This window comes from Fukomys damarensis, unplaced genomic scaffold, assembly GCF_012274545.1.
Source record: "Fukomys damarensis isolate Sample0158 unplaced genomic scaffold, DMR_v1.0_HiC HiC_scaffold_28, whole genome shotgun sequence".
In the NCBI taxonomy this organism is placed as follows: Eukaryota; Metazoa; Chordata; class Mammalia; order Rodentia; family Bathyergidae; genus Fukomys; species Fukomys damarensis.
Window position 1 is genome coordinate 38587963 of NW_022900940.1, and position 27435 is coordinate 38615397.

Here is a 27435-nt window from a genome sequence, read left to right on the forward strand (position 1 = left end):
TGGCACTATGTTGGTTACAAACATATAGATTAAATGCAGTTGTTCATGTGGAATTTTGTTTTTATGTTACAGTATATGATTTAAAGCAATATTCTCATGCTAGAGCAAATGTGAATACAGAGGATAAATGCTACTTGTGTTTTTAAAGTAAGACTATATACTTCAAAGATCTTTATTGTGTGGGAGTTCTACAAAGGATGCTTTGGTCGGTATCCTCTACACTCCAGAGGATGCCTATAGTCCCTTCTATTTTCTCCAGTATACTTTGGTAGCTATGTGTGATAGTTTATCCATTCTCCACTGTTGAGATATGTGTCATTGTTTACACCTGACCCCTTTACATTATTTTTGTCTGCAGGAAATGTCCCTCTCCCTTAGAACTGTACAAACATTATAGCCCTGCTGGTCTGGCATCTCGCAAAATTGATTACCAGCTTTACACTCTTATCTCACTCCTTGAATGTTGATAATTCTACACAAATTAAAGTCCTGTCTCATTTGGGAATCCAGACAAAGAAGGGTGATGAATAAGAGGAGTTTTGAGCAAACCTAGAAACAAAACTATACTAGTTTTTTTGAGTGACGGTTTCTTTGATATGAAGATTAGGAATTTAAGTCACCTTCTTACTGTTTTACTGGTAATTCTGACAAGGTAGACCTTTAACTACTGTAATTGGTATGTAACAGAAGGAAGTTCAGAAGCATTATCCTCATCTGTCATATCCTTCATTGATTAAAAATATTACTTGTAGTTTTGTACCATAGAGTCAATGGATACACTTCTAGTTGAAAAGAGACCTTGATGATATGGTAGGGCGTAGCATTAAATGAAAATAGTTTGGTAAAGAATATCAACAATGAATGAATTTCAGACATTTCTGGAAACATTTATTGTACCTGTGTAATAAATGCTTGACACTGAGCTGGGTGTGTCAGAGTTCTGCTGGAAAAATGGAACCATATTATGACATCTAAATAAATTAAAGAATTTATTGCAGGGAATTGGTTTACACAGTATGGAGGCTGGGAAAGGCAGACATTTGTAGGGTAGGCCATAATGAAGAACAGGCTAAAAACTTTCAGGAGCCGATTCTAGAGTACACAGGAAGAATTTCTTCTCCTATGGGTTCTGCTCATAAGGCCTTTCAGATGATGGATCAGGCCCACCCAGAGTGGATAAACTCCTTAAAGTCAGCTGATTATGGATGCTGGTTGTGTCTTCAGAGAACCATCACAGCAACACTCAGATTAATAACTGGGGACTATGGCCTAGTCGAGTTGTATAATTGGTTATCAAAACTAGCAATTTAAAATTTATATAAAAAACAACACCATTGTTGCAGTTAGGAATTTACAATTCAATTGGAGTGATAGACTTCATTATGGCAAAATGACTGGGTTATAAAGTCCTTTGTTATTTCTGTGCAAGGAATATGATAAAGAACGCTGAAATAGGACTGTAGACTTGGGTTTTAGACTTCTCTCTGCCTTTAGTAGCCATGTGGCCTTTGATACTCAGGTAACATCAGCCTCAGTTCCTGACCAGGAAAATGAAAAGAGCTCATCTGCACCTTACTGGGTGATGATATCCATTGTCATCAAGGTCGTTCCAGTGTTCATGAGGCAGCCCAACATAAAGCACTTACTATAGACCGCTGGGTACTCTGCATCTTTCTAGGTGTGAAAAAGAGATACGCACACTGCCTGATGTTGGGTGGAAATGAAACATTTTAGTAACATAGTTAAATATTGCTACCCATTTCATATTTGGTAACGACCAGTGCCCTTTGTCTTAGTCACTTTCTTGTCACTGTGACAAAGTTGCAAACACTCAGCCATCTCCAAGGCAGAATCAGATGGCACAGCTGCCTGCTGGAGGAACATCTGCTCATCTCATGGCATCCAGGAAGCAGCAAGGGTCAAGGGAGGACCTGGGAAGGGAGCTGCACCCTTCCAGGCCACAACCCCAGTGACCCACCTCCTAATATCACATTTAGCTACACATTCATCAGTGGACTGATACACCAGTGACTATAGCAGCCCATCACCCATTCATCTCCCAGAAGCCCCACTTAGGGCCACCTGAGGCTTTGGGGGAACAGTAGATAGAAATCACAGTGCCCTTGTAAATCTTAAAGTTTTACTCAGCCACCTGAGAAAGTGTTTCTTTTGCTTTTGGAATTCAGACTGTAAGGGCAAGCTCTTAGTTTTTTGACATAATCAATCACTGAAAGAATATAAGTAACTTGATTCTGAGTTGCAGAGATTCATTCTGAATGTTGAATCTAGATTACAAAGGGCTGGAACATAAAGTCTGCTTTACTCTAAATTTTAAATACTTTTATCTTTGATTCTCTAGAAGCTGTTTGAAAAACCAGTCATTATTTTTCTGTTAAAGGAATATAAATTGATAAAATTAATAGGATGTTTCTTTTATATTTGCTTCACCCTAGGTGGGGAAGCATTAAATCGGTATTTTTTGTCCTACTTGTCTCCCAGTCTGCACGGCCTAACATCCGGAAATGTAAATGGAAGCTCATGGTGTCTGTTCAGCCATGACATGTAAAATCTACTGTGGGACTTAAATCATTAGCCTGACTCTGAGATGTGAAAAGTGCATTTGCTGATCATACCATTTGGTCACATTTGATTCTACTGCAATTAGATCCTGCTTGGGTCTGTAAGCTGGCCAACTTTAATTTCCCGGCCACAGTTGACCATTGTTACCTTAGTAAGACTATATTTACCCTCTCTGTCTAACTTGCTCTTTATTGCTGGGTACAGAATCAGTGTATTCAAATTGAAGTCGCTGTTAAGAGAAAATGCAGTGTTTTACTCACTCGCATTCTTTTTCTTTCAGTCTAGTTTAATTGACCTCAAAGAACATGCATCTTCATTAGCCTCTGCAGGGCTGAAAAGAGACTCCAAATTAAAATCTCTAGAAATAGCCATTGAACAAAAGAAAGAAGAATGTAGCAAATTGGAAGCACAGTTAAAAAAGGTAAGTGAGGTCTTAGAAAATACATGCTCATTTTAAAATGCAAACTTATAAAATGGAAACGGACGGGTATTTTTCAGAGGGAACAAACTCCTTATCTTTTGCTGTCTGCTGATAAATTAATTGAACACTCAACTTTATTCGAAGAAGTGTACATCAAATCTGTCTGTGAACCTGAAAAATTATCTTAGGTTTCCTGTGTAAAGAAAACTGGAAAAAATAGATGAAACTAGGAGTAGAACTGAAAAAATATTATAAAAACCAGCCACTACTCTCTGGGCAAATCTCAACTATCAAAAAAGTAAATGAAAGTATTTCGACAGAACAAGGAATCCAGGGGCCCCATTATTTTTGATAAGCTTTTACTTCCTTCAGAAATAGGTTAATATTTGTCTTAGAACTTTGCAAAAGTTTTTCTGGAAAAATTAAATATCTAGAATTTCACAAACATAGTCAAGTCTCTTGTATGTGTAGAGTGACTCTTTGTATTTGACAACAAAAATGACCGTACTGTCTTAAGCAAGTTTGTCCCATGTAGAAAGCTTTGGAAGACTAGTCCAGGCCTTCATATTGTGGCATTGAAATGTTTTCTCTCACCTGGACATTTCTGTGGAGTACATTTCCAGTCATGCCTTGTTCCTCTGACCCCTTGTGTTGTTTGGTATGTCTGCACTCATTGTTCCCGTAAAACTCATAACATTATGAGTTTAAGCATTTTGTTTCCCTTTGAAAACTTAAAACCTTACTCAAAAGAGCTTAAGAATCTAAGCACTCAAATAAAACATATAATAAAATTTGACTATACTTTCCAACACACTGCAATGAGTATTAGCTACAGTTATGAAAATAAGTGACACGAGTGGTGAGGGATGTGAAGAAATCACATACCTGTGGATGACTTATTCCAGATATTTTAAATTTTAATATCATATTTGATATGATGTCATCTATAACTTAAATATGACATGCTCACATTATAGTGAATTTTATTTTATTTCTGTCTTTTTTGAGACAGGTCTCACTATGTAGGTCAGGCTGGCCTTAAACTCACTTTGTAGTCCAGTACGGCCTCAAACTTGCCTTGATCCTCCTGCCTGATCTGCTCAAGTGCTGGGATTATAGGCATGTGCCACCTCTCCCAACAACAGGGAATTTTAGGAAATTGTCACGAGAAATTTCACACTAAGCAAGTCTACAAACTTATATAGTAACAAAAATATACAGATCAAGCCTCTTTGTAACAAAATGTCAAGAAAAATATCTAGAGTGCAAAATTTATTTCATAGTCCACTCAGTATCTTTTATTTTAAACAGTATTTAGTTAAGCAGAAATCTTGAACAGTAAATATAAAGTTTAAATGACCCATGTAAGGGTATTTAAATGAGATTAACTTGGCCATTTATGCATTGGGGTATGATATACATTCTTGACATATATACAAATGTGTTCTACAATTTGACCTCAGATAATGTATATGCATATCAAGGAATTGATACATAAGAGACCCTTCACTTGTGATCTTAAGGAAGGCTTGACGATAACTTCGTAACAGAGGGACATTCACTGGTTCCCTGTGGTGGTCCTTTGCTTTGTCTCACTATGTTTGCAGTATGCTGAGTATGGAGGAAAGGGGCCTCACATAACCTGAGCCAGAGAGACACCTTCCATCAATTCTGATGAGCTGTCACGGAGATCATATGACATGTAGAAAATTTTTGATTTTTTAGATACACGCCCCACACCCTCCTTTTCAATGCAGCTCATCTATGGACTTTGAAATCCTCCAGTAATTAAAAGAAGAAGAGGCTCACATGCTGATGTCTATGGTTTTCAAATACATGTCTTGATTTGCTTAATAAATCATTATTTATAGTTTAACCATAGCTGTGGTTTGCCCAAGAGATCACCCTCAATGTGTATTTTTCTTAGACTCTCAGGTGGACGCATTTACTGGCATTCACAGACCAAATCTATACACATCTTCACGTTATTTCTGACAGCATTGTAACATTCTGCATTACCAGAAGTGACAAATAGAGTTGTCTTACTCTAAAGGAACTATTTAATTTATGAAAAGATAAGTTATTTCTGAGTAATTATATAATTGTTGTTTATACTATCTTTTAAATGCACAGTGCAGTAGCTTTAATAACATAATGATAATTTAAAATTTTTATGCCTAACTTGCAGATGCTATTTTGTTATTTTTGGCTCTCTAGCATTAACTACATTCAGAAGTTTAAAAGATTTTTTTAGTAGTGTTTAATTTCTGCTAATAAATAGTTCTGTGAAAACCTAAAGTACCCGTCACCTTAAAAAGAATTGAGATCTACAGGAAATATTTGAAAAAATAAGCCAACAGTATATGAATATGCATATAAACACATCATTTACTCATGGAAAAATGAGCAGCTATAAAATCTTAAGGAATGTCTGGGCCTCCTTTTAAATAAAAGGGTATGTAACTTGTGAATAAAATATAAAGGCTGACTAAATGAAAGCTGAAACATAATAGTTTTACTATGTCATAAATACACCATGAAGTCCCAGTGGAATTTTGCTCAAAATTTGTGAGTGTCTAGGTATTTTTTGCCATAAAATCCTTATAACATCATAGATGTCTTTAGAAATGTGTCTTTCAATGATGATAAAATTCAAATGAAATTTTTATTTTTGTCCTGTGAACAATGTTTGATCATTGGTAAACTGAGCTTTTCCTTATAAGTTTGTGTAGAATATCCACACACAAAATTTTAACCCTTAACTATGCAGTTTAAATATGAGACTTCTTCAAATATCGTTCCTTAGGGTGAAAACTGGCTATAGGCAGAAAAGGACTTTTTCTTTACACAAACTGGCTATAGGCAGAAAAGGACTTTTTCTTTACACATTCCATCCTAACTCTTAAAAATGATGTAGTCACATATTATTAGTGTAAAAGGAAATCTTACTCTTATTGAATGTTCTTAAATAATGCTAACAAAATACTATATACCCACTAGTTATGAATAGGCTTTATAATTCAATGCATTCATCAATTATAGACATCCAAGATTGAGAAGAAACTGGTTATTGATATATGGATCATATTCATAGAATTTCTTTGAAAATTATTTTAAAAATTAATTCTGAACTAATAGTCAAGATTTGTACTGGGCAATGGATAATATAGTATCTGATTCTCTTTAATCTTCCTACTGACTTAAAGTTTTTCTTTTCCTATTTAATCTGATGATGTTTTGCTTACTTATATTTTGTTACTACTAATCTGCCATTTCCTAATCTATATTTTTCTGAAGTTAAACTGAATAGTATATTCAGGCTTGTGTTAATATAAAAGGAGAACTATAAATTCAGTGATAAGATTTAATCAATCTTTTATTATTACCATCTTTAAAGTTCAGGTAATAAATTGCAAGATTGGCCAAAAGTACTTCTTCTGATTCATTGCTGGAGGCCAGCACTTCATGTGTCATCAAAAGTGGACAGCTTTCTTTATTTCATGGGTTATTTAACTTGAGAAAGGGAAAGTAACACAAACCTTAAATTTCTTATTCCAGCTATTCTTTTTTAGAAGCCAAAGTCAACATTTGTATTTCCCTAGAGCATCTCACTTTCACTGTGGAATGTTTAGAAACTGAAATTTTTTCTTTTTTTAACTACCGGTTTGTCTGTGCAAATGCACTGGATTTGTTGAGCTAATGCTGTTTTTCTGGATCTTTCCTTCTTTCCCTGTCTGTGCTTCAATGCCTCCCCAACTTTGCAATGTAGCAAGCTGAGCAGTTGTTCAATCAGATGTACAACCCAGTAAGTCCTTTTTGAAAGTTCCTGCTGTAACATATCAAAGCATGAGGATCTATTGATCACATGTCACAGTGTGCTGTACTGGAAAGGTTTTGAAAGTATTTATTAGCCTTTTCCCATTTCCATTCTGTCAAAAGAAATGACCTGTGCAGAGACCATTGCCATTTCTTTTGAAATTTAAAATTAAGAACTCAAGGAAATATTCCTAGCTCATTTTTTGAAAGTATTTATTAGCCTTTTCCCATTTCCATTCTGTCAAAAGAAATGACCTGTGCAGAGGCCATTGCCATTTCTTTTGAAATTTAAAATTAAGAACTCAAGGAAATATTCCTAGCTCATCTTATTCTTAACTTCAAATCCAAGTCTATAGAAAAACAGATGTCAGTTGAATATTTAGGCTGACGAAATTTTCCTCAGATACTTCAAACATGGACTAATCTATGCTAAAAGCAATAGCATTTGTAAAATTGCAAATAACTCAATGCATATTGTATTTGCGAGATAGACATTAAATTGAGAGTATATTTAAAAGTAAGACCATACTCTTTGAAGTGGGTAAATGCTTAACATTGTGGGTTTTTTTGTAAGAGCTAAAAATGTCATTTAGCTAAGGACAAACCATAAAGTAGTTTCCTAATAACAGATGATAGCAATTCTGATTGTACCTTAATAGAGTAAAAAAACAGGAATCTTTTATGAATATTTGTAAAATGGTCCAGTTGCTACCACAGATATTTTTATCTTAATGACATTTGTACATTTATATAAAGCAATTTATTTGTTTCTTTAAAAAGGGTGCTTTTTTGTTTTGTTAATTGAAGTGGCTTACTGGGAGTAACGTAGAGGTGACTGGAATTTATCGCTTACCAGGTGCATCTACACTGCCATGAATTCTCATTAGCTCCTATTTCTAAATTTCCAGAAGGAATGTCGTGGATAAAGGAAATAATTCATTTTCATTCGCTAAGCCACTATGCCAGGGTAGGTACAGGCTGATGAGCAAGGTGCTTGGAGTACTTGCTTAGATTCAATCTCTACCCTTTATTCTTTACAACAAATTTTACCTTTACAAACAAAATTCCCAAATCCAGTTTGGAGCAACTTCATTTCCCGGGTACAGGTTTTAGCACAGCATCAAACATAAACAATCCAAGCTTTTTGTCCCATAGCACTTGAATGAAAACGTTAATAAGCAGGCTGAAGACAGTGGAGAGGTGAAAAAAGACAAATGAGACTGGACTATCTTCAGGCTGGAAAAGCCACCCTAAAACAAGTGTATTTTCTGTAGATTGTTTTTAAAGAGGTATAGAGTAACCCCATGGAAATAGTTTCATACTTACTAGTTAGGGAGAGGAACACAATCTGCATATGTCACGGTTTGGAGTGTGGAGGACAGATGCAAATAGATTTGTTCCTGTGGCACCAAAAATTTACCAAGACCATGGTAGGAGTTTACTGTGCCTGTCAGGATAGATAGGATCAAGAAATAACTCTGTTAACTTTTAGACACATCTGTGACATGACAGCACACTTCATCTTCCTCACTTCAGCCCAGCGATGGGTCTCGAATATGCAGAAACAAAGATTTCACTCTTTTGGTGACTAATTCAAAAGTCTTTGCTCCTCAGCGTCCACATTAATTAAGCCACTCCACTGATTTGGCAGCCTGGGGATAGAGTTACCACTCATTACTCTACCCGCCTTTGCCTGCAGATAATCTCGGGGCCAGTTCTTTTGTGGACTGATGGAGATGCAGCATGATGAATTTTCCTATCCCTAATAGTCTTTTAAAAAATGACTGTTTTTCCAAGTTATCGAAATGACATATGGTCGCAGTAGGGAATTTGCAAACATGTAGAAGGATGTAGGAGAAAACAAAATAGTGGCCGTCTCACTGCACAGGAATAATAATCGTGCGGAACATAGGGATTGCTCCTCCCCAGGCATCTTCTTGTTGCTGCTCTCTTCTTTCCCTCTTTCCTTTCTCTTTTTTCTTTGCTCTCTTCTCCTTTCTTTCCTCCTCTTCTTCTTTCTTATATAATACTCTTTCTCTTCACCTTGTGTTAAGTGTTTATTCATTGTTACATGGTATTTTAAATAATATTAGAATTTTTTATCTAACTATTCTTTTAATAGTTGTATAGTATGATGCTTATTTATTTAGTCCAGTGATGTTGGTCAAACCCCTCCTTTTGTCAGCAACATAAATAATGCTCTGAAGAATATCGTTCTGTGTTAATTTCTTTACATTTGTTTTTATTTACATATAATAATTTTCTGGGCCACTACATTTTAAAAGCTACCAATAGTCCCTGCTGTATTACATTTCAAATAAATTACTTTAAATTACTTCAGGGACATTTTCCCAGCATCAAGTAAATGTGGCCACACCCTGGACTGTATTAGAATTGTCATTTTACATACATTTGGCCAATGCTTAGGTAGATTTTTTTTTCTTTTTAACTTTTCCTTTCTTTAATGAAGTTTGGGTTTTTTAAATTCATTTATTAGTGCGTAATATTTTTATTCTTTAAATTAAGTCCTCTTAGTACTTGCCTTTGAGTTTAGTGGTTTGTTCATTGGTTTATATGTATTCGTCTAGGCCTTATATAGAATTTTTGTCATATATGTGGCAGTTTTATTTAAATTTTCTATATATAGTAAGAAGTATTTTTAGGTTCTTGACCTGTGTTTCTCTTTTTAAAGATTTCCTAACTGCCTTATATTCTTTGAAGTCATTTTTTAATTGCTTTACATATATTTAAAAAATTTTTTAAATGCTACTTGTATATCATTTGTGGCCCTTTATCCACATTTATTTATTTCAAAACATTTTTTTTAGTGTTGGTGCTAGGGATCGAACTCAGGTCCTTGTGTGTACAAGGAAGGTGACAGAACCACTGAGCTAAATCCCAGGCCCTATCCACATTTATTTTATTTTTATTAATATAGACAAGTAAGGTTCTATTTTTTCAATTATCCCAGCACTGTTTTTCAAGCAATTTTCTCTTTACCCATTGATCTTGATAGCACTTATTGTATTCTAAGCCCTCATGTAGGAGCTACTGCTCAGTTTTATCAATAGTTCTTGTATGTTGGGTCAAATTTTTAATGATTAGAACTTCACAAGATTTTTAAACATCTAGAGAAACATCCAACTTTATTTTTACTTTTAATTTCATCCTAAATTTGTTGGCCTATAATTTTTTATCATTCCAAATGAAGCTTAGGATCACCTTTTCAATTAAAAAGCACTATTTTAATTATTTTATTTTATTATTATTATTTTTTTTTGGTACCGGGGATCAAACTCAGGTCCTTGTGCTTGTGAGGTGGGCGGCAGCACCACTAAGCTAAATCCCCGGCTGTTTTAATTATTTTAATTTGAGTTGTACTAATTCTATACAACTCCATCCTAATCATAAACTCCGTACAACTTTTATTTTTTCATAATATTTTTATATTTTCTTATTATAAGCCTGTGATATTTCTTTTTAACAGTAGTGTACAACCAATTATTAGTACCTAGGATGTTTCATTGATTGTTCTTTATTTGTTTTATTTTATTTTTTATTTGTGTTTGTTTTTAATATGGTTACATTTCACATTTTTTCTGAATTATACTATAGTTATTTTTGTTACATAATTTTACAGTCAGTTCTTTGTCAGAGTAAACAAAGATTAAACTCTGATGTCTTTCTGTATTTTTCTTCCCTAGATTAAGAAGATGTCAAAGGCCTTTTACTTTTCTTCTCCTTTTATTTTTAGTCACTCTATTATCCTGGTAGTCAGGGCTGTTTCTTAGGAACCTAAAACTTTGCCTTTGTATTCTTATTATTTCTTATAATAGTAACCTTTCTGCAGCTTAACTGCCGTCTCCAGTCCTGGAGGAGCTTTGTCATTCATTGTAAACACTGTGCAGGTTGTCTTCAGTGAGTCCTTTTTCTTCCTTTTGTTCTTAATTAGAAACAGATAATATAGTTTTTCAGTAGTCTCAAATATCTTTTTTGCTCTTGTCCTATTGTGCTCAGAGATGGTATCAAGAAGTCTTTCATAAATTTTTAATAAATCTTTAGCACTTCTGATCCCCTCGATTGGTGCTTTTTATGGTATCCTCCTTGCTGCAAGGCATTGTCGGTAACCTTGCTACTGGCTAAGGTGCCCTCGAGCCCCCTCTGATATTCCCCACAAGAGTCTCCCTCCTGCATCCCCTCCCAGCTAGTCGTTCTCCATTTGAAATCTCATCTCCTCTGAACGTATCTTTTACAGAACTTATATTTGACATAAGGGTTTAGACTAAAAAGATGAGGCAATATTTTTTCATTCCGGAGAGACAAAAACAGTCTTACGAATATTCAGTGAGTTCTTCCTGATTTATATATCACTACAGAACTATGCAATCCCAGGAACATGATAGTCTGAATTATTAATGTTTTCACAATAACTTTTTAGGCTTAGCAGTTTCTTATGAAGTTTTTAGCCTGTTTCCGAAAATTATTTGATTCACTTTTAGAATAGTGTTTCGCAGTAGAAAATCACAACTATTTAAGAGATAACTTAGGGCACACATACGACATGTGCAAATACGTATGTACACACACACATACACATGTACACACCCTTACTTCAATAGATCTGGGCTTTAAATATCTAAAGAATGCAAGCAATATTTAACACTTAGTATTTGAAAATGTATATTTTAGGACATTTGGATAATTACCTCAGGTTCTCCATATTGCTGATTTTAGGAAATTCCATAGATGAAAGGAATTACGTTAATAACCACAGTTTTTTGAGGATCTTGAAGTATACTGAATGTATAGTTTGGTTCTTTTTATTTTTTGTGTGTATGACATAAGAAAATTTACTTTGAGTATTTGTTCATATTTATTTCTACATATCCTATTTGTTTCAATCTATAAGAAAATTCTTTTTGGAATGATTATCTTAATAGGCAAATTGTACATAATCTGGGCGTATTTATCTTAAATTATCTTAAATTAAATTATCATATCCTAATAATGAAGTAACTATTTTCTTTAAATGAGAAAGTATAATATTTCAAGGTATATCATTATTAGTTTCCAAATGCATTATTTAGGCCCTGTCACTAGGCTTTACATTAATTCATTGCATTTGAAATGAATTTAAATTTTATAATGTGTTATAGTTTTCTAATCATCTTTTGAAACTTTATTTTAATAGATAACATTTGTTCATAACAGAATTATGTTTTGAAGATTGAGATAAAAACAATGCTGAAAATAGTTTATGTAATTGTTCTACTGTTAAGCTATGAAAGGCGTGTTAAAGCACTGTCAATGGACTCTAAACCAGCAAAGTGCTGCAATTGTGTCATATTTTTACAGTGTGTAAATTTATCAAATTATTACTAAAACCCAGAAGCAACAGGAATGAAACATCAACAGAATCATAATAACATTCTGCCTATTCTTTAGGGTCACGAGCAGTCATTTATTTATTCTGAGGAAAATAAGTTTTATTAAATTTTTAGAGCCCATTTCTAAGGGAGAATGTTATATAATGTAATAATGGAACATTCCCTGCCTTGTACTGCAGCAGGTTTCTGGACCGAGGTTAATGCCTTCCTTCCTAAGGATCTGGAATGATGAGATAGTCCTTCCCTGAAAATAATCAGTGACCGATCTTTATAAGGTTAAGTACACATAAACCCGAGATACACTACTTTGTGTCTGTAACCTGCAGCTTAGCTTTAGCCACATTTTGCTTCTTTAATTTATTTATAGCATAATCTGAAATTTGGCTTTATTTTCTGAAGTAGTTCTACTTTCATTAAACTAATGGACAGGTAGCAGAGTACACTACTCATCCCAACTATTGGCTTGATTTTTCTTTGTATTTGATCCAGGCTTTCAGGTCAGTTCACATCAAAATGCTGAGGCTTTCCCATATCATTAAGAAACTTTGTTTCAATTATTTCCATTTGTGAAGGAATTTCCTTACATATGGAAATACAAGACACGTAATCTGGAGACCCTAAAAGTTAAAGATCTAATACGTAATATGGGTATTTCTGTAATGTCATTCCCCAGTTTTCCATGTTTTCATGAGATGGTCTCAAGGGTTGCTCTAAAAGTTTCAAGGAATATTTTGAAGCACAACCAAATACCTTAGATCTGCCTTTAAACAGCTCAATTTAATCGGCAAAGTTAAACTTCTCCATTAAGAAAATAATGCTTATTGATAATACTTTGATTTTAATGACTGGTGACATGTACTTGGAAAGTGACAATATTGTTGGAGAGATTCATGATAAATAAATACTGAAGAAGGAAAACCCATACCCATCTGCATTTTCAAGAATTTGATTCCAGGGTGATGAAGATGGGAAGTCGGTATGTCTGAGCAGAACTGAATGGGCAAGCACCACGCATGTGGAAGAGCTAACTTTAGACCTGTAGATCCTTTCAAGGAGATGATTACTGTGCATTTAGCAATTCAAGTCTTGAATAGATTTGAATGATCCCATGGTAGGAATTTGTTATGATAATAATTTATGGAAATATTTTCCTGTCATGTCTAAAGTGCATTAAACTAAATTTATTTACCTCCCTTGATTCCCATCAAGAGTTTAGTCTGCCAGGCCAGACTAAAGAGTGCTTGCTGTAATTTGAAAAGGCAAATGTATTAACTAAGTATAAATAAAGTGCTGCCTTTCCTCCATTTTTAGAGGAGGTTGTATCCTTTGCATTTTTAAGAGTGCATTTGCCCCATTTCAGTTTCCTTCTGTATTTTTAGTGTAGTATCACTGCAGTGTTGATCTATAGATCTCAGTATAACACACTCATGCTATACTGGTTAAAAGTTTCAGGTATTCTCAAATGATATAATTCATGCTGAATAGAATTGGTTATCTATTACTTTTATAAAATTCTGTGGAGACTTTTCCTCCAGTACTTAGGATGGATTGGGACTTATATGCCTTCACAATTATGGGAAACTCCATCACTGTCTTCACATGACACTAGAGATAACCAAAGAAACAGCTGTTGCTCTCACATCTTTATATGACTTTTTTTTTTTTTCTCTCTTTTTCTGAGCTGGAGGTAGATCCCAGGGTCTTGCCTATACCACAAGGTGCTCTACCACTGAGCTACACCCTAAACCTAGTGTAAACATTTAAAAAGTGATATATATTTACATACACCTGTACCTAAAACCTCTTCCAAGAATCCTGGCACAAACACTGAAGGTGGTTTGATATAAATTTTGTGTCTGGCACCAATAGATATTGATATGTAGATGATAGAGGTAGATATATTTAACTCACAGGTGTTCATGAGACTATTCATTTTAAAAGAAAAAATCATTAGCACCAGCAAGTATCATCTAATAGACACCAAGCCAGCTGTAAGTTTGGCAGTGGTCTTTGTTTTAATAACATGACCTAACTTCAGCATCATGTGAGGTCATTAGCATTATGGTCTAGATTCAGATGTTGTGTTTTTACCCCCTAGACTTTCTGTATCTTTAAACATCAGATGAGCCCTTTACCACTCTTACTTATTTGCCAGAAAAGACTTCCTGCCTGTCTAATTTAATCCAGTGTTGAGAACTGGTTGTGGATTCTCAAGGCTCTAAAATAAGGATTGCTCATGTCCCTGCCACTAGCCCACTGTACTGTTTGTAAACCTTACAGGGAGACTTCATTCAATGGTATATATTACCTTGTTGATAAAATTAAAGAAACCTATTAGCTATATAGCAAGACCTATTTCAAGGATACATATTGTTTAATAATAATAACAACAACATAAATGAATAACATGTACCCCATGTTTGTCATTTTTTAGTTTTAACTGTTCATAGAGAGGCTAATTCATTTGCCTATAGACCTAAGATGCAAGCCTGGATTTAGAGTCACACAACTAGTTATCCTATACCCACTTATTTATTTTAAAAGGTGATAATGATAATAATCATAACAATAAAAACAACCAAGATAAACCAAAGTGGCTAATAATCTATGAATCTTTAAAAATCAGAACTGGGGAAGGAATTTTAACTTTACATAGAAACAGCTAACCAAAATATGTTTATTGATTTGTTTTGAGTGTTTCTACATCACTCTTAATGCTTGTAAAAATATGTTTATGTCATTGATTGGATAGTTGAAGAAATATATGAAAAGGTTTTTAGCTGCTGTAGAATAATAGTAATATGAAAATGGAAGAGGTTAACCAGAAGATTTCTTTGTTAGCTATTTAAAAACTGTATATTTTTGGAGCTTTTCTGTCACAAAAGTAGTAGATTCTTAACACAAATAGAAGTAGGTATGTGGTGTACTTTCTTTTAATATAAAGTATCTATATCTTAAAATAGAGATTAGAAAATTTAAATATTCATTACTTTAGTTTTTAAAAGTGTTAGATGAGTCAAACCCTGAAGGCATATTAGCTTAGATTTTTGTTTCAGATTGCTTTAATCATAATAAAAAATTGATAATCTATTATATTGAAATCCAGAGTACATACTAAATGAATGTTTTTTGAGATATGTTGGTAAAAGAAAGTAAACCATAATCTGATAGTATGTTAAACTGATTTTTTCAAGTTCTTTTGCATATAGTTATTTCTTAAATGAAGAAATCTTGTAGTCCCTGAATGCATATTATTCCCCTTTTATCCTCATGCTTAAATAATATGTTACATGCCAAAATATTATTTTTAAAATGATTATTTTGTCATAAGTAAGAAATTTATTTTATTTATACTAATTTTTGAATTTTTTCTACTAAACCATTGCAAAAAATGTCAACGTTCTAACAGTAGTATTAGTATTAATTTTTCTAACCATGCATGATTCATTTGACCCTACAGTAGCTATAGCTTGCTTGCCTTGTCTTTCCCCTGAAAGTAAAGTGTGTAAGAGCGCAGTAGACATCTGCTCTACATATCAAGACACAGAACAACTTCATTCTGAATCTGTCATTAACATTTTATTATTTTACACGTGAATTTTGACGATATATACATATCTGACTTCTCTGAACTTTCTCTGTTGAATGTGCACTGTTGTTAAACTACTTGTTTTTTCCCTGCCTGCTGTTTGAAGAAGTCAATTAGGAATAATGGGAAACAAGGGGTAGGCAAAACATTGCAGTGCAGTGTTATTTCCATCTGTCTGGGAATATTTCAGCCAAAAGTTTATTTTGGGAAAAAAAAAAGCCATAATGCACACACACACACACAAAACCACAAATAGTTTGGCTGCAAATTATTCTGCAGTGTTGTTGCCGTGTTGTTGCCTGTGTCTGTTCCCCTGTGTACAGCTGCCCCCCACCCACGCATGTGTTTGCAAATTCTCATCTGTGTGCTTGTTCATGAATTAGCTCATCCTCCTCCTGGTTTAGGTTAAATTTATTCAAGAGAACAAGGATTTATGGGTATGACTGTTGGCTGGAAAGCCCTTCCTCACTTTCGAATCTTCTTTTAAACTGCATCTTCTGCTGATGTATCTCAGTAGGATGAAGTGCTCAGTAATGAATCTGTCTCTTACATGTTACCTGGCTGCACGCGTACCTTCATAGATCTTGGGGAACAACCTGTTATGGTATTGTTTCAGTTCCGTGTTAGAAATGGAAGGATTTGGTTTCAATCATCATCCCTTTCACTTCAGAATTAAATTGTCTTAGATCTGCTTACTGAGTGAGCGGAAATGAAGATGTCGAGTTTCTGTATCCACCTTGTCCCCTACTTCTTGGTGGAAAAAGCTAGAAGTAGCAGTGTTTAATGGAAAAAAATAATCAATTAGAAAAGAAACTTTCAGGCCTGGGATTTAGCTTGGTGGTTCTACCACCTGCCTCACAAGCGCAAGGTCCTGAGTTTGATCCCCGGTACCAAAAAAACAAAAAACAAAAAACTCTTCATGAGAAACTATAATATAATTTTAAAGCAACATTTTCTAAGGTAGTAGAGCTATGTGATTTTTCCATTTTGCCTTCTTACTGACAGAATACCCATAATTCTTGTTGGTCATTTTCTCTCTGAAGTTAATTTCTGGCCCCTTGGTGACTGCACTATCTTTTGTCTTAAAGTTTTGTCTTAACTACATTCTTTAAAAATATAATGTTGAAGGCGCATAATATTGAAGATGACTCCAGGATGAACCCCGAGTTTGCAGACCGACTGAAACAGCTTGATAAAGAGGCATCTTACTACCGTGATGAGTGCAGTAAGGCCCAAGCAGAAGTGGACCGGTTGCTAGAGATCCTCAAGGAGGTGGAGAATGAAAAGAATGACAAGGACAAGAAGATCGCAGAGCTTGAAAGGTAAGATTTACAGCCACATGAATGGTGAGTGAACACGGATTGCTTAGTTGCCCATTTCAGGTTGGGATCAGTTGGAATGCATGTTTGTATTGCACCTTAGAAATAAATTATATATGAAGAATATGGTCTGATAAAGGGTGATGTTGTGTTTTGGGGGAGCGTGATGATGACCCCTGGCTTATCTTTGAGTGATTATATACTTTGGTGTTCAGCAGAGACGCGGTTGATTTTCTTGAGTGATGTTCATTGTCTAGCATTTGTGCCAACCAAGTTATACCAAAAAATTGGCATGTTGACTACCTGAAACCTCTGTTCTTTCCTATGAAAGATGAATATTTGTGGTTTAAGTTTGTCTTGATCAAAAGAATATTCAAGAATATATTTAGGAATTTTTCAGTCAAGATAGAGGGGGTTACTATCTTTTGAGTACCTTTGACACACCATGACAAACTCATCTTTGAGATTTATGTTTTCCGAAGATCTTATAAACCCTTAAAAAATAGATATGCGCGAATAGGGCCCACTTGCTAACAAATTCTTTCTAAAATAAAGAGGATTATATTAGAGTTCCAAGAATATTTAGATTTGCAGATAAATTATAACCATATTATATTTATGTGTAGTATGGTTTTTAAAATAAGCTTACTATTGGTGCTTTTTCCTATACTTCATACAAGGGAAGAATTTCCTGAGTAATCTTCTATAACTCCATAACCTCTGAGGATTTCTTATTGGTTCAGCAATAAGGCAGAATTTATCTTTTCTAGATTTAGTCCATATGGAAGAGATCAGCAAATTTTGAATAAATCAATGAATGTTTGCCAGCTCTGATCAAGACACTTGTGAAGCTCTAACGGACTTCAAGACATATGGAGTAGCTCTCTGTGGTCTTACAGAAAGATAATGAGCTTTAGTGAAAGACCTAGCCTCAAAGCTTGCATCTGCTTTATACCAGCTGTGTGGCTTTGGGTCTTGATAGAAGTGAATCTCTAACAACCTATTAAAATGTATCATGCTTTGCAAGCACCTACATCCTGTATAAGGTGTGATACTTACATCATTACAAACAGTTGAATGCTAAAATAAATAAATTCCCAATAACAATTGGCTTTGTATTATATAGACAGGTTAATTCCCAGTATGTCCAAATATAGTACATAAAAACATCAAATCAATTAATATTTCTTTTAATAATCAGCATTAGCTTGATGATAATCTGACATTTTGATTCAGTATGACTAGTCTTAGCAATTAAGGCAATGATTTATTTTTTCCTAAATTAACTATACAAATACAAATCTGTCAGGGCTTTGTTTTAATTTTAAAATGTAGAAATATTCTGCCAGTGTTTTGCTCCTTAAAAGTTGGAACACCGTTGACTTGAGGTTCATCTATCTACATAAATCTTTGGATTTATATTTCAGAACTACAATTTTTTTCAAAAAAGCCATCATAAATTCACAGGGCAATTATGAGCATATCTTTTTTTAGTGGAAAAAAACTGAATACTGGCAAAATTGGGTGACTTTCTGGAGATTGGTTGTACAGTCAGAAAGATGAGAAACTAGAAACATCTAGTCTATTGCTCTGAGAAACAGTGAGCCTTATGGTACTTCACCTGGATACCAATAATATTAGTGGTGGTTAGCACAATCCCTGGAATATCATTTGTATATTTTATGTTCACAGTCTGCCAGGTCCTTTGCTAAACACGTTTGACCTGTAATATTATATGCCATTTGATCTTACAACAGAAATATCATATTGCCCTTTTATAGATGAGAAACTGTGACATATGCAGGTTAAGTAACTTTCTTAAGGTGGCAGAGCTCCTAAGAATAGAAGTTGGGATTTTGAACCCAGGACTGTCAGAAGAGCTACTGAGAATGATCCCTTCCACCAACATGGCGAAGCTCGGCCAGGAGCACCAGTCACACAGCCAGCCTGAGCAAGCCTCATGGCTGTGCCAAAAAGGGATTTCTTTTTCTTTATTAGTTTTCATGAGGAAAAGTGATGTACCCCATGCTTGGAAGGCTTTTCCTGCACTGAACCAGCTCCCCAGAACTGTAATTGAAAATTAGGATCAGCTACTATAAAAATATACATACAAATAGCTTAATTGTCTAGTTGGACAAACCGGTTTTAGCTGGACGCTTTTGCCATTAAATCATCACAAATATTCAGTTTTATTTCTTCAATATGGAATGCATTAAAGCAGCAGTGATTTTATAGGCATTTATCTTTATGTACTTTCTGCACATTTGCTTTATCTCTGCCTTTGCCTCTCCTTCAAGCTGATGCCTCCCAGGCGCTGTAATTCATAAAATGTGTGGTGGGACTTGACTGTGTCCCAGGCCTCTGCCTGCCTGTATCCTGGGCCCAGCAGTACAATGTAGTCTGGGAAATGTCTGAGTCCTAGTTCCAGTCCAGACCCCTCAAGAGGTAGGGTTGCAGATCCGGAAGGAAGCGTCTTGGGAAAAGGAGGGCTCAGCCTTGGCCTGCCTTTCTGATGCATTATCTGCTGGGCTACAAGTGTATTCTGACCAAAACGTCTTCCTTGAATTGTCAGGCAGCCTTTCTCACATTGGGCAGTATCTCCATTTGCTGACTTAAAGTACAAAAATCACACCTTGTAACATTGAGTCCTAAAGATTTCTTAGCAGTATGACATATATCTTCATTTTGGAGTCAGGGAGAAGTTCTTGTCATTAAGTTTGTGATTTGGAAAATCAAAATATTGAATTTGAAGTAAGTTTGTGGTCTCTGGCTTGTAATATGACCTACCAGAGTGAAAAAACCTCTTTTTAAAAACAACTTGCATTCTAAAATATGCCAGAACTTCACTCATATGCCATGAAAGGTACATGAAAGGGAACCCGAGTTAGGGATAACTCGGGTTCCCCCAACACTGACCTGCTTTTCTCTTGAGGACAGTTTATGTTTGCTTTCTGTTCTGTTAATCTTCCCATTTTTTAGAACTTTCTCTGCGATGAATAGTCCAGATAACAGGTGGCTGTCATTTACACAATGCATTTACCTGTCAAATTCCATGTGAATGATGTTTTTCATCAGCTATTAATGGTTTTGCTTTTTAAGGTGCATATTGCTTTAGTATAGACCTCATGTACACTTCTGCTGGTAAACTTTTGCACTGGATGCCAGTGGCCCAGTTACAAGTGTTTTCCTTGGCCCGTTGGCTGCTCTCAGGAATTACCCACAAGGAAGATGGTGGGCCTTTCAGCAGGCCCCTGTTATTTGGTCAAAATTAGGGTGAAGTCTTTTTTCCATCAACAATGCCAGATATTACATTTGCTGCACAAATAGTTAATTAAACCTTAGGGGTAGTGTAGTATGTGACAGTGCCTATCAAAGTCTTATACTTTTATTTAAGTTTTCAGAATTAATCCTTGGTGCCTTAGGGGAAGAAAGAGTTTAATAGAGTCTATCAAACAAGACCTGCTGCCACTGAATTTTTTGCATCCCACTCATGGAGAGGAATCATCCTGGTGACCTTTCATGTAATTATCTTAAATCTGTTATGAGGTTTGCTAGTGTTTGTCCATAGCACAGGGCAAATTAAAATGGGCCTTTAGTCACAGGGAGGTTTGGTCCCTGAGGGAGCTTTTCTTAAGACAACATCAGAATGGAAAACAAGATACCACTTTATTAACTGGATGGAAGAGGACTAATGCTACCAGACATTGGGATGCGGAGAAATGATTTAAAGTGCCTAACCGAACCTTATACAATGTTGAGAAATAAACTATTGATTTTCCTTCTGATTTGGTCAGTAATGTGCCCACACAATTTCCTTGGTGCTGTTCAGTGTTCTTCAAAATTTAAACTTAAGCTTTAGTATTATTTCTAAAGTTTTATACTATGTTTTAGAAGCTTCATTGGACATGCAAGAAACTTGATAGCAGTTCTATTTGTTTTGTTATACACTCTTCTTGCTGAGTAATTTTTGTTATGTTTATTAATTTATTTAAAGAAATTCTTTAAGACAAGCAGCAGATGGCTGTACATCATCCTTTGCAGCCATTTGAGGAGGGTCATGGGTGTCATGAATGCCTCTGAGAATTTGATGAAAACTGATTAGAACCTTTGAAAAAGCAGCTAAACCTTAAATGTTTGCACACTCCTTCAGTTTAGGATTCCCTAAAACTTGGCCACAGACCTCAGTTCAATTAGCCCTGATCTAGAAGGATTTGAAATGGCAGCTGGGACCAGTGTTGACAGTCTCCACAATGACCATTGCCCGAACCAACTTATTTTTTGATCGGTTGTACATTTGTGATCACAGAGCTCTCTGTAGGAGGAACTCAGTTACAAGGAACTAGCAAATCAACTCTTTCACCATGTGTTTAATCTTGAATTTTCTCTTTGATTTTTATCATTATAGTCAACATTGTTTTCATTGAAATTTTCTAGTTTAGAGTTTATCCTGAGGATTTCTTTTGTTTTGTTTTGCCTTCCCATGTGAAATGCTTAAAACAGCTTCCTCTTAGTGTGGAATGGTGGGGCCCCACTGAGCATATAGCCGATAAAGTATTTGTGTATCCACTTTGTTTTTACAAAGGGTGTTTTATAGTTTAACAAAATGAATCTCCAATATGTGTTCCTATAGCAGCCTGGAAGATGACTGTGAGTTTTTTCTTTTCATTTTTGCTTGGCATTAGAGACTACTGTTTTGACTGATTAAAAGGGCATGTTAGATATTTTTGTACAAATAAGTTAACAGGCATATGGTTATCGTCAGGGATGAAGTTGGAACCTCATTTTCACAACTGAGAAACATTACTCTCAGCTTTGGAAGTCACTCTGTCCCGGCTTGGGAGGCCCATGGGCAGGTGGTATCCCACCAAAAGCCCTCCTCACATGGCCTTTGATCATTGCTAGGTACAGTGCTCTGGAAGCATCTAAAATGGAAGTCTTTGAACCAAATGCCAAATTGCTGAGCTCCTTTTTGTTTCCAGGGATGAAGGGAAAATATCTCATAGGCTATATAACCATCCAGCTTACTGGTTCAAATAAAAATCTTTCTGACATCACTGCTTATGGCCAGGTCTGATACTTTAGTGATTTCCACTTCAGTTTATTAAATAATAAAAGTTTATATGCGAACAGATAAGAACCTTCTCTATAAATATTCCTTCAGAAAAGGGCAACAGCCCCCACCTCTGGTTCACACGACTGCTTGCTGTGGTTATGTATGAGAGCATATACCAGTTTCTTATGTATGATGTTTAATGTAACGGCTTATAGTTTGTGCTCAGGAATTTTGGGGGTAATATCAGGTAAAATTGCTTTACTGACCTTCATTTGGTTATAAAACCTGCTAATATAACATCTGTTGGCTGTATGTTTAAAACTAATGCATTTCCTTCCCTTTATTCTCTTTTGCTATTCTTTTCCTTTCTGCTTATCCTCCAAATTGCTGCTTTCACCCTTGCTCCAATCAGCTTGACTCTCAGGTCAGTATTTTCAGTTTTTCTTCTAACTGCCTTTCCCTCCTAAGCTAAATTTATTGCTTACACTTGTTTAACAGCACATTTCTGAAATGGTTTTCCTCTGGCCACTACATTTTTTTCCATTTCATCCCATGCCTAGGGAAGGTGTATTTTATGAGAGGTTGTACAGGTGGAAAAAAGGCAAAGAAGAAGGAAATAAATCACTGTTGAACTATTTGATAAAATCTATTTCTGGATTGTAAAATCAGGAAGAGAAATTATTGCAAAAATACCCTAATATATTTTGCCAGTGCAGCTCAGAAAATTGACTGCATGATGATACAACATGGCGTTGCGGAGAAAACAAAATGCAAGATGCTAACTTTAACCTTGTGAACAAAAGATCTCTCCGTAATACAACAATTTAAAGGCTAAATTCAATAGTGTAAACCCATTCAGAATTTTCATTCGATAAATCGCTATGTTTTGAAAGATTTATAATACTTTTTAAAAGCCACTTTAAAAAGTTATCACTGGGTTAGTAACATATTGTACACATATGTTATTTTCTGCCATTGTTTTGGTTTTTAACTCTGTAACCTCATCTTTATTAGTCAGAAGACATGCTTTAATTATTCAGGGCACAACATATGGAGCCAAGGATAAAATGAGATTCATTGCTGACTACGTGTGCACCCTGATATTGAGTGAAAGGGGCACTTCGTTTGAACATGCATCTCAGATTTGATCTCTCTAATGTGGGAGGCCCAAGTTAGTAACTTCCTTTACATCAGGGAAGGCTTCTCTTTCTGATGATACAGAGTCATATGTAGTGCTTTCATTATTATTCAATCAGTGAATTTACTAAAGGACGTTCTTTGGTTGATTTAGGGCTGCCTAGATTTTTAAAAAGGAAGTGCTAAATTGGTAGTCAATTGGTAGTCAATATAATTGCTCTTTGGAAAGATGAGCAATATGACTTTCTTATGCAGAGTCTGAATCCTTATTGTATACAACCCTTAACCCCCTAGAACTATGCGTTTACTCCGGCCCCAAATAATTTTAAAATCACATCTCCTGTTCACGTGCCAGTTTTGTCCCATCTCCAGCTCCCATCCCTGTGGCTCCCTGCCCTTGACTATTGCTTGCTATTCCCATGGGAACTACTTGGACCTCGGTACACTGAAGGAAGCCCCATTCTCAAAAGTCTATTCAGAGATAAATGAGTGTTAATTCATGTTTTGGGATAGCCTTGACCTGGTGCATAAACACAGACATCATAACGGGAAGTGGGCAGGAGGCTTGGCCATGTGGCATCCAAACCTTCCTCCAAGTTTGGATCCATTCATTTAATGAAGCTTTACGCGTTTCTCCCTGTCTGTCTTTTTTGTTTGTTTGTTTGTTTTCTTTCTCATTTTGCCTTTCTTTTGCTGTCCCTAATCTGTATCTCTTGCTGTTAAAGTCCTTGCAACGAGAGTCCCCTTTTGCTCTTATGCCTCAGACATCCTGTCTGGGTGCTCAGTTTTTCATCCATATTCTGCTGTTTTGTTTTTTGTCTGTCTGAGATAGGGTGCAAAATTAGGGCTGGGCAGTGTTTTGAGTAACCAGTGGTTTTCTGAATAAAGGGCAGGATATGCTGATTAGATTTGGTAAAATGTACTTGCCAAATCTAGTTGGATGAATTCTAGGGGTCAAATTAAAGTTCACATTCCAATATCATTTAACCTATTGCTGAAAGTGAACATGACAGAGAAAATCTACAATTGCTGCGAATAATCTCCGGTTATATTATTAGTAGGGGAGGAATTGGGCAGCCTTACTTTCCTGGAAATAATAAAATCTTAGATGCTTGAAAGCTTTCTTGGGCATAGACAAATTTTCACAGTTAACTATATTTTTTCCCCAACTACTTCCAGGTTTAACAGTTAAAATAAAATGTAACAATAGAATTGAATTTAAGATCTCTGCCTCGTGCTTTCTTTAAACAGCTTATAGTTGAGGTACTTATGTGTGTGCATACATATTGTATACACATACTGTGGAGTTTAGAAAAATCATGTCTGGTCTTTCTTACTGCAGATATTGTGACTGGCCCTTACACATTCCCAACTCCTAATCTGAGGTTTGAAAACTTCAGCAACTCTGGGACTTTTTTGTGTGTTGTGTCTTCCATGGGAAATTCTCCTTCCAATTGGTGCTTTAGGTGACCTAGTTTCCTTTTCCAACTCCATGCAGACTCTAATGCTTAAATTCAGATAGACAGATATTAAGTATGTGGCTTGGTAAAACACAAATGTCATCTTCTAAACCTGTTCATGTCTCCAGTAAATAAAACTCTGTCATGAATCTCTTTACAAACAAAGCAGGGGGAAGCTGGAGAGCTTTAACAGGATTCCTACCTTGCACCCAGGGGGAGGTTTTGTATGAAACTTACTCATTTCTAGGAACTATTTGTGAGATTAGCATGTACTTATGATAGATGGGGTTATCTCGATAAATGTATGTAGGAACTAACTAGAAAAGAAAAAGGTATCCTTCGGAATTCAGTTCAGAGTCCTACCAGAGAACCAACCAAGTGAAACCAGAAGGCTTGAATCTCTCCCCGGCTTTTCCATCCCCCAGCTTACTTTGGATCCTGAATCACTCATTTCCTCGTTTGGTCCTCAGTGTCCCCTTTTGGAGAAAAGGGTGCCCTCTTTGACCTGTGCTTCGGGGCTCCTCTGGGCAGGTGGGTGTCATGTATATGAGGGAGGGGCTGTCGGTGATGGGCCCCATTTGCTCACGACAAGCAAGCACACGCTGATGCCTGGCACCTGGCAGCCGGTGTGAGCCCACGTTAGAGTCTCTTCAAACTCTTCTCCCAAAATAAACTCCCTCGAATTGCACACTCCACTCTCCATCCATATTTCTTCCCGCAAAAGATGAAGTCACTCACCACAGAGCTTGGAGGCCTATTGCCTTAAGAAATGATGACAAACACCTTGTCCAGAGCATCCTCTTACTGTCTTATAATTTTCTAGGGTCCATTCTATGCTCCGTTTCTTCCATAAGTGCACAGTGAGTACCTGCTTGGTGTTGGGCTGGCTACTTCATGCTGTCTTGGCATATCGCAAGAACTGCTGGTGAAAAATCAAAGTGTTTTCAGAAATCCTGTGTATGATACTCTTTATTATGCTCATGATGCAAGGTGATAAAAAGAATAGTAATAATAATGAGAAGAAATTGAAATAACAGGAGCATCAATAATATAACTGAGCATTAACTGTCAGTGCTGAATTGGTCACTTTTTACATAGTATTCACTTCTAGTAACAATTGTATAAGCTTGGACTGACATTTCTTCCATGTTAGAGAAGAGGAAACTGGAGTTCATAAAAGTTGAATGCTCGGGTTGATACAAGCTGGCAGGTAAAGGCATTGCTCACCCCCCAAGCCAATACTCTCTCATTTATAAATTAATTTTTTTACTACTTATGCCATACTTACATAGTAAAAGTTCTGAGAACTCCTCCAGTAAAGAAACCCGTGCAATTTCGTTCAAGCTGCAGTTTCTCAACTAGGTAGTCATAAACTATATTCCTTGAAGCGCTTGGAGGAAAAACTGTCCTGCTTGATGTGTACCCTATCCCTTCTTTCTGAGGTTCGTTTCTCCTCTTACCCCTGTGCCGACCCTGTCCCTCTAGCACCAGGTTAAGCATTGCTTCTCTCAGAGGCATCCCCTGGGCCTGCTGGCTTGGAATCTAGCTCTGTTCCACCCCAGACATGCCGTGTTTTCCCTTGGATGTTTGTGAAGGGATGACTGTTGCAGAGAGGAGTTTCCACTGGCTTCATCTCACCCCTCCCACCCTTTTCTTGGTCCCTTTACTGGGTCCTCAAGGAAAGTTGCTGGTGGGCTCTTTCTGGAGTAGAGAGCAGACCTACAGTGGATGCCATAACTAGCTTCACACAAGCAGCCCTAAGAAGTGAGTGGTTTCCTGTCATGTTGAATGCTAGCATGTTGGATGGAAAGTGCAAGAAAAACAAAAACACACAATTACAAAGATGGAGGGAAGGACCTCCATCTGAACTGTTCTTGCTTCTTCCCCTTACTTCTTTTGCTTCTCTTTTCTCACTTTTCTCCTCCAGCTGTACCCACCTTCCCTCTTTTATCTTCCTCTTCTTCCTAGAATGGCCATTGAAACCCTTCTTGGGAGGCTATGTGCTCAGGGTTGGGGGATATGGCAGTAAAACAGACATGATACCTCCCCTCTCAAGTTCACAGACCACTGCTTCCTATGAGGAAGGATTCGATTTAAGAAAAATAACTTGTCCTATTTTTATTAATAAGTGAAAAAAGTGGATTTGAGGCATGGTTTCCCCTTTTTCTTATTAGAGCTAAAGGGGTTATCAATAGGTCAGAAAACTTATTTCTCACTTTAAAGCTGCCTTGTACTAATGCTGATATTTCTAGTGAAGTGTCAGAAAATTTTATGCCCAAGCAAAACTGGTAGAAAGCCAAAAATTGGTTGATTTTGCTTTGGGTGCAAATATTTTATTGAGAATGGAAAAAAAATTGTTTTTCCTGATTTACAACTCCTAAAAGCATAAAGTGGGGTCTATATTTAAAAATAGTTTTGATCCTTTGAGGTATAGCCAGGGTGGTGCTTCCACTTTTCCAATCATAGCCTTGGTGGGACTTGCCATAGCTCACGTTTTGCTGAGACCACTCTAATTTATAGAACTTGGGCTTTCTGCTCCATTTTGTTTTTACTTTTGGGCTTTTGCTTGAACTGCTGCTCCAGTGTTCTGTCTGTACCCTCAAAAATGGGGGAAGATTCCAGGAACACAACTGGCATAGTTGAAATATTTTTCTGTTTAGTTTGTTTCTGAGG

The 27435-nt window shown here is 36.0% G+C and overlaps 1 protein-coding gene across 19 annotated transcripts in view; it reads left to right on the forward strand.

Annotated features, from left to right (window-relative positions):
- Positions 1–27435, forward strand: part of Erc2 (ELKS/RAB6-interacting/CAST family member 2) — a 932060-nt gene that overhangs the window by 467877 nt on the left and 436748 nt on the right. For 10 of the 19 annotated variants that reach the window (XR_004514630.1, XR_004514631.1, XM_033756865.1 and 7 more), the window contains 5 exons: positions 2861–3001; positions 6771–6806; positions 15900–15929; positions 16922–17115; positions 22578–22589. Coding sequence is in view for 17 of the 19 variants with exons in the window: in XM_033756865.1 (XP_033612756.1) it covers positions 2861–3001; positions 6771–6806; positions 15900–15929; positions 16922–17115; positions 22578–22589 (413 nt within the window). In the remaining 2 variants the exon portion in view is untranslated. The remainder of the gene's footprint in view (positions 1–2860; positions 3002–6770; positions 6807–15899; positions 15930–16921; positions 17116–22577; positions 22590–27435) is intronic. The other 9 variants (XM_033756868.1, XM_033756874.1, XM_033756875.1 and 6 more) reach the window with 4 other exon arrangements.